Genomic DNA, 10,469 nt, shown 5'->3' with positions numbered 1-10,469 from the left:
AAATCGTACCCACTACTTTCCTTAGCACCCTTTTCATCAAAGAAGTTTGGATGCAGTGAAGGACACAGACATCTCCCGGATCTGAGACCCTTGAGCAGCAGAAACTAATGTTGCTCTGTGCTTATCATGTGTCAGCAGAAACTAATGTTGCTCTGTGCTTATCATGTGTCAGCAGAAACTAATGTTGCTCTGTGCTTATCATGTGTCAAGCATGGAGCTTATGACAACATCACAAGCAGGACACTGTAAACCCATTTTCCAGATGTTGGATCTGAGGCTTAAAGAAATGGACTTTTCCGAGGTGACGGTGAATGGTGAAGATGGAATTCACACTCAGAACTGATTGGATCCAAAGCCATGCTCTTCCCCCTTTACATGACAATGCCTTTCAAACAAATTCTCGTGTCCAAAATAGATACAATACAACCTCTGTATAGACAGGGAGAAGGAGCCAAAGGTATTTTGCAGTGGAAGTTTTAAGGCCCTTTAAACCTGAAAAAAATTCAGGTATATCAGCAAAATAAACAGGTAAATATCTGTCCCTTAATGTTGGTATTTATGTGATTACGAAACCTCAAATGTTGGGATGTTTGACTTGAAATAAAAAGAAAATAAAACAGCCAATCCCAAAATTTTGATTAAAAAGAAAAGGTCAGGTGAAAAGAAATGCCTTTTGTATTTTCGATGTGCCTTCTCGAGAGCAAATAGCTTTTGCTTGATCTTTTCTGTGCCTTTCTGGTGAGCTAATGATTTTTTTCCTGTCCGTACATGCCTTCTACCTACCACAGAGAGCTGTAAAGATGATGGAAAACACTTGCTTATGAAGGAGAAAATCCTATAAATTGGCTCTTAGCTAAGGCAAAATGTGCAAATATTTAAATGTAAGATGTTCTTTCTTGCCGTTAGTCAACAGATTTAACTTTTCCAACAACCCCCTGCCAAGAAAAGTCAATTCCTTAAAGAGTTGGCAGATATGTTATCATGAAGAAAATAAAGAGGTTTTCCTATATGGCAATGCAAAATTATTTTCTTTCTTTCTTTCTTTTTTTTCTTTTTAAAAATTTCCTTCCTGGAAGAACACCTCCAAATTCAGATGTTTTTCCCATGCAATGATCTAGTAGCGCTAAATCCTATTCTACCCCAAGAAGTTCTGACATTATTGAGTGAAATTTTATTTAGGTTCCTGTTAAAAATATGGAATCAACATTCTGCATAAACCAGAGCCTCTTCAATGCTAGTGGTATAAGGGTTAAAGGTATTGAACTTACCCGGGCTTAAAGTTGTGACCCTCATAATATTAACTATGTGATGTGAGTTAAAGTGATTTAGCTTCTCTATGCCTTTGTTTCTACTCTCGAAATATAATAACATTAATATTTGCCCTGCCTTTGTCATAAAACCAGGTGCTAAATAGTAAGTTAGATGATGTGGTAGATTGTAATGGACTCAGTTGTTTATCTTCCTGCATCCATGTCCCTGTGAAATGTGACTTTGAAACTCCCTTCATCAAGAGATGGATGTTTCTCTATCCCTTAAATATAAACTGGCCTTGGGCTTTGCTTTGGCAGAAATGATCTAATGCCAGTTAGGAGCCTGTTCAACAGCTATGTGAACAAGCCCAGGCCAGCAGAAAGGCACCATCCTGGCTGAGACTACCCTAGGCCAACCAGCCCCTCGACCACACAGATGCATGAGTGAGCCCCGTCAAGAACAGACAACTTGCTGAACCCAGCCCAACTCCAAATCACCAACTGCAGAACTGTTATTTTAAGCCACTGCCTTTGGGCTTTCTTTAAATGTAGTAAAGCGAAATGATGCAGGTGCTATATAAGAAAGCACTTTTCAACCCAGTGCTATGAGGTACAACCAACTTTATCATTGTACTAACTTTATCATAGTACATTTTACATTGTACTATCATTGGCATTAAAGGTGATACTCACGGGTGGTGGTCACCCTCTTCAGGCCAGGGCCCCGAGTATTGTTTTTCACGATGTGCAGAGATATCTCGTACTCTTGCCCCGGAGCTAGACCGGTTTGCCGGTAAGAGGTCTCTGGTCTCCTGAGGCTTTTGGTGATCTCTCCCTCATCTTCCTTATTCTGAAAGATAGAAGCAGCTTGGTGAGCTTTAGAGGAGGTGCCAGTCTCTGTATTTATGTGATTCATTCATTCTGCATTAGTTTGTTTCTCTTATTCTTTCATCTATTCATAAAGCACTCACTATGCACACATCAGTACGTCTGAGAATACAGAGATAATAAAGACGTTTCTCAAGTTCATTTCTGCCTCTCGCGAAGCTCTCTTCACCCCTTCAACATATAAGTCAAATGACAGAATGTGAGAGGCCAAAGGGATTCTTAAGCCACAGGCTCAACCTCTCCTCTGACAGACTGAGGCCTACATCAGAGAAGTAGGGTGATTTTTCTATAGTCACACAGCTCATTAAGTGGCAGAGCCTGGCTTAAATTCAGAAAGGAGGATCCAGGCCTGGAGAGAGGAGTTGCTCAAGTCAGAGATGCCTGGAGGCATTTTGAGGGAGGGATCACTTCTTCTTCTCTTCTTTTCCTCCAAGTAGAGATTTGCAAGACATTGAGTGGCAATCAGAGCCTGGAGATGACTTAACTTCTCTTCACCTAGGCTCTCAGTCCTGAGTGCTGAACTTACCCACTTATTAAAATCACGGGAAAACCAACATCACTTAAAATATAGATGCAATCACACAAGGTGCTCATTAGAGTCTGTCCTCCACCAAAGCTAAGGAAATTGAGTGGATATAAAAGTCTGCAGAACGCTTTGACCATCTTTCAGGTCCTCAAGGTCTAATACCCCTGCTCTGTTGTGCTCCTTACCATATTCCGGAAAATAATCTCCCACGTTTCAAAAGCAATGTCCAGAGGATCCCACTCCACTTCCACAGATGTCTCCTTGATGGACTTGAATTTTAGGCCTCCGGGTGCAGGTAAGTCTGTAAGGAACAGCACAAAGAAGACGTAAGGATGGGGCAGTGTGTGGTGGGGGCAGCACAGCCAGGATTCCACTACACCCTAAGTGGACGCCTGCCATGGTCAGGGGCTGACAGCCAGAGCTGGAGTGGATTGCAAGTTTCTTTGGGATGCAGTCTGCTGAGAGGCATTACGAAAATTAACGTTAGGAAGAAACATGATGTGATATTGGCAATTTCATATGGTTAAACCAAGAATAAGCACAGGCTTTGGAATCAGACAGAGTTGGGCTAGAATTTAAGCTCTACCATTATTAACAACGTGACCTTGGGCACGTTGCACAATATGTCCTGAGCCTCAGTTACTTCACCTGGGAGAAGGAGGTGTATAAATATGCCTGTTCCTTGGGAATGCACTGAGGGTTGAATGGTATATTCCCTGTAGATGCCAGGCCTGGTTCCTGGCATGTAGCACAAGTTCAATAAATGGCATCCAGTGTAATTATAACTAAGCAAGAAAGGGCCAAATTCTAGCCACAGCTTGATTTTCAGGCATGGAGGTAATTATACTGATGCTAAATTCATAAAGGAATAACTTGAATCCTAGTGTTTCCACTTAAAAAAAAAAAATAGACAATGAGCTCCATTGAAAGGTGGTAGAGTGGCTAAGAGTGTAAGTCTGCCAGGACTGCCAGGGTTCAAGTCTCACCTCTAACACTTGTTAGTTGTGTGGTTTGGGATGAGATGCTTAACCATTCAGAGTCTCAGTTTCCTCATCTGTAAAATGGGCTTAATAATAGCTTCTGTCCCACAGGGTTAAATGAGTTAGTCTGTGTAGAGTGATTAAGACAAAGTCTGGTGCATAGTAAACACTTGTTAAGCATTATCTGTAATGATTCTCTCTGGCAGGAAGGATATAGGAGGACAAGGAGGGAGAATTTATATTAATAGAAAATGAGGAATTTCTTTAAGAAACTGTTCAGTGGACTTAACTGGTTTCTGGCTTCTTAATTGGTATAACTAAAAAGAACAACTGTAAGGTGGTGGGGGCCAAGGCAGGGGGCTTATGCACCGGTGGGCTGAGGGCAGGTGAGGCTGCCCGGAAGATCTCTGCTCACTCACACGTGGCCACCCTGGCACTGACGGGAATGCTCTTCTTGTTCTCTAAGATGGCAAACACCCGGATAAAGTACTCCACACCCGGCTCCAGCTCCCGGATGGTGGTGGACGTCTGGTCCCCGGGCACGCGGAACTGCATTTCCAAGCCGTCTGCGTGGGTAGGCGTGTATATAACCAGGTACTCTGTGACCCGCATCTCATTGTCCCAGGCCAGGTTGACGGTCTCTTCTGTCACTTCTGTCACGACGAGGTCTTTGGGAGGTGACACTGGCAAGGATAAGAGAGGACATCTGGGGTCAGTGACGTGCCCTATAGAAATCCCTCTAGGTTTGTTTCCCTTGACCTGTCTCTTCCACTGTCGGCAACAGAGGTCTGAAGTTCTCCCCTTGAAATCCATAGTCTCTAAATTGTAGAGGACCCCCTGCTGTGTCCCTCTTTAGGACCTGTGGGGGCTGTCCGCTAGTCCATCACCTTTGGGCTGATGTCCCGGGTCAGCAAAGTGGCCTTCACTGTTCTGGCTCTTTCTATTTCTCCACGCCCTGGGTCTTCGTTCAGATTCAGGTCACTGGCATGAGAAAGTGCAGTCTGAGCTTGACTCCCAGCTCTGAACTTTCAGTTACACATCCTTAGCACTGGAAGGGTGTTCTGGGCTCATCTGGTCCAACTCTTTCATTTTCTAGATGGGAATGAGGCAGAGGCACTTGCCCAAGTTTGCTTACCTCGTCAAGTTCAGAACTCACATGTCCTCCCTGCTATGCTGGTCGTCTTTCCAGCTGGGCTTTCCTGCCTTGGCCATGTTAAACATGGATCCTTTTATTTATTCCTAGCTACCAATAGCTTTAATCAAGGCAGAAATTCTCCATTATTACAATTATAACACGGGTGGATGAGAGTAGTACAAAGAGGACTCTCATTCAACGTGAGTATCATTGTTCTTTGTTGTGTTTTCATTTAACCAGCATTTAGTGTGCACTTACTATATACTAGTGTTTAGTGTGCACTTACTATATACTTACTACATACTAGGCCCTGTGCTAACTGCTGGAAACAGTGCTTCTTCAGGGAAGCTTACAGTCCTTGGGATAAAAAATAGTAACGAAAGACAATTAAGAGACAGGTCTACCCTGTGGATGTTAGGCATTTAGTCTTTAGCATTTAAAACAGTTGGTTTTATGTAATGTCACCATCTGTTCGATTCAGTTGAATTTTTACTTCCATCCAAAAAGAGAGATTTTGTTTAGTATTGGTTTGAGGTCAGTGGAGAGTAGGAAAGGAGGTTGATATTTAGCAAATGGGAGGTTATCCCTTAATCTACCACATCTTGGGTTCTGGATGTTAAACTCGGTGTGGATGAGTTAGGCAGACTCAAATACCAGCTATGTGATGGACTGACTGTGTGTCCCTGGGACAATTACATAACCTCTCTGAGCAGGTAGCCCTGTAATAACTGAATGACCAGGGCCCCCTCAAAGAGCCAGCATGTGTGTGTGCTTAATATAAACACATTTATACATATAAAGAATGAGAATCAAAGAGTCGGCACGTGTTTGTAAATACACGCACAGCTCTGCAACAAATACTAGGTGTCCACCCAACCGCGGCTGTGGTCACCCTGGCCTGCGCACCAGCACTCACCCTGCGAGCAGTCTTCCCCGGTGTGGCCCTCGCTGCAGATGCAGCGGCCCGAGACGCACTGCCCCCGGTCGCTGCAGTCGTTGGGGCAGGAGCGCTGCCCACAGTCCAGGCCCGTGAAGCCCTCGTGGCAGATGCACTGGCCATCCTCGCAGCGCCCCTGGCCATGACAGTCACTGGGACACCTCTGCTCCTTGCAGTCTTTGCCCATGAAGCCTTCGTTGCACACGCACTGCCCATTCACGCAGCGGCCCCGGCCGTGGCAGTCATTCGGACAGGACAGTTCTGAGCAGTCGGGACCAGCAAAGCCGTCCTCACACACGCACTGCCCGTCCACGCAGCGGCCCCGGTTGCTGCAGTCCCGGGGACATCGGCGATCCCGGCAGTCTTCCCCCATGTAGCCGTCATCACAGACGCACATGCCGTTCACGCAGCGGCCGTGCTGGTGACAGTCATTAGGGCAGCTCATGTCACTGCAGTCGTAGCCCTTGAAGCCTTGCTCGCACACACACTTGCCCTGGACGCAGCGGCCCCGGTTGTGACAGTCACTGGGGCACCGCAGCTGGCTGCAGTCCTCCCCAGTGTAGCCCTCATCACACACGCACTGCCCGTTGATGCAGCGGCCGTGGCCGCTGCAGCCGTTGGGACACTTGAGCTCCCCGCAGTCAGCTCCCGTGAAGCCGTCGTCACACTCACAGCGCCCGTCCACGCAGCGGCCGCGGTTGTGACAGTCGGCAGGGCACCTCTTCTCACTGCAATCCACGCCGGCAAAGCCCTCATCACACACGCACTGCCCCTCCTCGCACCGGCCCTGGCCGTGGCAGGCGTGCGGGCAGGTGAGTTTGCTGCAGTCCTCGCCCGTGAAGCCCTCTTCGCAGTAGCAGGTGCCGTTGACGCAGCGGCCCCGGTCGAAGCAATCGTTGGGGCAGATGAGCTCACTACAGTCTTCGCCCGTGAAGCCCTCGTCGCAAACACACTCGTTCTCCACGCACCGCCCGCGGTTGTAGCAGTTGTTGAGGCACAGGGGCTCACTGCAGTCGTCACCGGCAAAGCCTTCCTGGCACACGCACCGGCCGTCCACACACGTGCCGTGCTCCTCGCTGCAGGGCACGGGGCAGATCTCCTGGCTGCAGTCAGCTCCCGAGTAGCCCTCGAAACAGATGCACACCCCGTTCATGCACTTGCCCTGGTCATTGCAGTCGCCGGGGCAGGCCAGCTGGCTGCAGTCCTCACCAGTGAAGCCCTCGTCGCAGACACACTGCCCGTCCATGCACTGGCCGTGAAGGTGACAGTTGCCTGGGCACTCCGGCTCAGAGCAGTTGGGGCCTTTCCAGCCAGGTTCACAAACACAGCCACATCCTTCAGTGCTGAAGTTGCCCCGGCCACTGCAGAAGGGCCTGGTGTCCAGGCGGCCTGCAACAAAGAGAGCAGAAGCTTTCAGCTGGGCCTGAGCAGCCGAGTTTCTTGGAGATGCCCAGATTCAAACCAGCCAGAGGGTGGTTGCATCCTCAGGCTCCATCTGGCTGGAAACCAGTGTTCAGTGTGTAAAATCAGATGGGACTCACATCCAACTGCATCAGGTAGGAAATCTTAACCTGTGTTCCCCCAAATTACAGACTTGTAGGCAAAGATAGTGTGTGTATATGTATGTAGGAGTGTGCATACGTGCATGTGCCCATGAGTGCATGCGTGTGTGTGTATTTCTGTCCCTGGGGAGAGGATCCACAGTTTTTATTGCATTTGCAAGAAGTCCCACGATTCCAGTATGAGTCACCGCCTAGTGGAAATGCATGACTGGGCTGTGTTGCTACTTCTCCAGTGCCGAGTCAAGGTCAGCACGTAAGAGATGCCCAAGAAAGAGTTTTTGAACTCAACTTAATTCTGACTCTTTAAGGTCAATAGCTGTGCCACATTTGGGAAGGGATTTAGACCCTCTAGTGCTCAGTTCCTCATAGCCCACTTCCCTGGGGTTCCGTCAGAGTTAAATGAAAACATTAAGAGCTCACTCTTGTGCTTGGTGTTGTTGTCTTTGTCTTCTCTCCCAAAGTTTATTTTGGGTGGACTCAAGTTGGTATGTGGGTTTACGTGACCAAAACATTCTAATTTTCCATAACTGAAATGAGGCAGCTAGGGAGTGGCTTTCTAATTTTATCAGTACACCTTTTAGTTTGGCTTTGTCCCCAGAAAACCCTCGTGCCTCTCTCTTTTGTCCCTCCCTATCCTGAAGGCTGAGTGGTGGTCGAGCTGGGAAATCTGAGGCCAGGACTGACATCGCCCCACACTTTGAGACCTAACTATTGTCTCTGCTGGACTTGCAAGAGTCACTAGTCTGATCTCCATGGAGCCTAATGGGAAGAAACTGAAGTTACCTCTATGTTCTCTGTACCTAGGTACAGTTGTGCAAATATTAATATATTTTATTTCCTTCCTGATTTCCTTCCTGACAGCAGAAAGGAAGGAAACTTAAAAAAAAAAAAAAGAGTTGGTTTGAAAAGTGAGAATCTAAATTTGTGCTGTCCAGTATAATAACCAAGGGCCACATGTGGCTGTTAAGCATTCAGTTGTGGCCAGTATGAATTGAGATGTGCTATAAGTACAAAATACACACTGGATTTCAAAGACTTAGTACAAAGGAACAGAGTGTAAAGTATCCATTAATAATTTTTATATTGATTCCAGGCTGAAAAACTGATATTTTGGCTATATTGAATTAAATAAAATAGATGATTACAATTATTTTTACCTGTTTCTTTTCCCTTTTTTTGATAGGACTACTAGAAAATTTAAGATTGCATATTTGGCTCACCTTATATTTTCACTGGACAGCACTATTCTAAACGATTATTTTAACTTGCTATGTAGCATTAATCCTACTCTGTATTCTCATCTGCATTTTGCCAGGGAGTGACAGAAGTAGAAGGCAAACTAAATTATGCATAAAGAAAACTTTAAAAAAATATTGCCTTAGAAACCTAGAGCATGCCCTGTAGAATCATAAGAGTAGTTGACTTAGGGTGGTTCCAAGTACTTTTTGGTAATTTTTTTTTATGAGTGGCAAACGACATAGATTTTCATCTCTGATTTGAAGTTGTTGAAACTCCCGTGGCTCTATCGACTTTAGAGAATGGAGACGATGTAATTCCACAAGATGGGATGCCCACGGGGATGGGGCCCCAGGTGGGAGAGTACGAGCTCTGGAGACACCCAGGCACATTCGCAGCCCCTGTCTCTTATTACTCTTTGTGTCATCTTGTACCAGTTGGTGAACTTCCTGGAGTCTCAGTTCTTAGATCTGCAGAAGAGAGAGCTAAACCTTATCTTACAGGGTTGTTGGGAGAATTAAATGAGATAATAATCACAATACCTGGTACACCGAGGGGGCTTGGTTCATGAATGTGATCATCCTCCTCACTGCTAAATTGGAACATTTTCCCCAATTCTCATAGCCTCAGCACTACCACAGACAGCACTGTGCATTTGTAAGAACACTGGGGTGTGAGTAATTCAGACACTCATTTCAGGACCTTGAGGAACCCCATCTTCCTCCTGGGCCTCAGTTTCCCTATTTACTCCTCCAGCCCCAATTTGGCAATGGGGCTATATCAGTACCTATCAGAGAGTTCTCTTCAGGGCAGAAGTTTCATGGTATATTCATAGGTTTTTGGGGTGGAGAATGGGTAGATTTCATGGTCAAATAAGTTTTAGAAACTTAGAATTAAAGTGAAACAGGGTTTTTCAAATCAGGGCTTCTCAGAGGCCTGAAAATTCCTCTGAGAAACACTTCTCACTCTGAGTACTCCAAGCAGGAGAGAGGTGGCTACATTCTCCACATTTATTTGACCATGCAATCTCTTTGTAATGACCACGTCATGAGGCTGGTGTTCCAGAATGGCAGGGAAACCACTTTGGAAACAATAGATGGATCCCGCCCTGCTCATCATGTCTCCCATTTGTGCAGGGAGGGGTCCAGGACAGCCACCAGCTTGTACCTTCGGCGGGTTGGAGACAGCAGCCCGCTCCTGCGGCGCATTGCTCGCGCAGGGAGGACACCAGGCTCTCCAGCTCCTCCAGCCTGCTCAGGAGCTCCTTGATGTCGGGAGCGGCGGCACAGCCACAGGCCTGGCGGGGGATGTTGATGCGGTGCGTGAAGACAATCTGGTTCTCCCCATCCACTGTGTGCTCCTGGAAGCTTTCACTGGGCTCTGGTGTGGGGGCCAGGTCTTTCTCTCCACTGGCTGACTCCAGATCCACTGAACACTGGGATCCCACAGGCAGCTTGATGTTGTAGACGTGGTTGAACACCACTGGCTGGTTCTCCTCTGGCAGGCTGACGTTCACCCCACTCTGTCGCTTGTGCCGGATGACTTTCTTGAGGACCCCACCTTCGGTAGACAGGATGAGCAAAGCTAGAAAGACCCCCACCAACAGCCGAGTCGTGGCCCCCATGGTGGAGGTGGGTTTGGCGGGGTGTTTCTGGAGTTCTACGGTCCTAGAGTGTCTCACTCTCAGCAGAATTGAAGATTTAGACGCACAGAGTAGAATCCAAATCAGTTGTCCCTGATCTGCTTGAAAGAATTATCTTCTACAAGTAAACAAAGGAAAACGATAAACTTATTAGTATCTACTGCTAATAGAATCCACTGAATATCTACAAATCCAAGTGAATTTTTTTTTTTTTTTTTGAGACAGAGTCTCACTCTTTTGCTCGGGCTAGAGTGAGTCCCGTGGCGTCATCCTAACTCACAGCAACCTCAAACTCCTGGGCTCAAGCGATCCT

At 46.8% G+C, this 10,469-nt stretch overlaps 1 protein-coding gene across 1 annotated transcript in view; it reads right to left on the bottom strand.

Annotated features, from left to right (window-relative positions):
* Positions 1-1,943: 1,943 nt before the first annotated feature.
* LOC105826415 (tenascin-like) overlaps positions 1,944-10,469 on the bottom strand; it is a gene marked incomplete at its 3' end in the record, with an annotated part of 39,369 nt that continues 30,843 nt past the window's right edge. Inside the window, exons 2-6 of the mRNA XM_012664388.1 lie at positions 9,682-10,274; positions 5,696-7,105; positions 4,064-4,327; positions 2,850-2,965; positions 1,944-2,100 (exon numbers count right to left, since the gene is read on the bottom strand). Of these exons, the coding sequence (XP_012519842.1) occupies positions 1,944-2,100; positions 2,850-2,965; positions 4,064-4,327; positions 5,696-7,105; positions 9,682-10,138 (2,404 nt within the window). The remainder of the gene's footprint in view (positions 2,101-2,849; positions 2,966-4,063; positions 4,328-5,695; positions 7,106-9,681; positions 10,275-10,469) is intronic.

Source organism: Propithecus coquereli, unplaced genomic scaffold (assembly GCF_000956105.1).
Source record: "Propithecus coquereli isolate 6110/MARCELLA unplaced genomic scaffold, Pcoq_1.0 Scaffold89, whole genome shotgun sequence".
NCBI classification, from domain to species: Eukaryota; Metazoa; Chordata; class Mammalia; order Primates; family Indriidae; genus Propithecus; species Propithecus coquereli.
The sequence above is the reverse complement of the archived record's forward strand: the minus strand, read 5'-3'. Positions and strand labels throughout refer to the sequence as shown.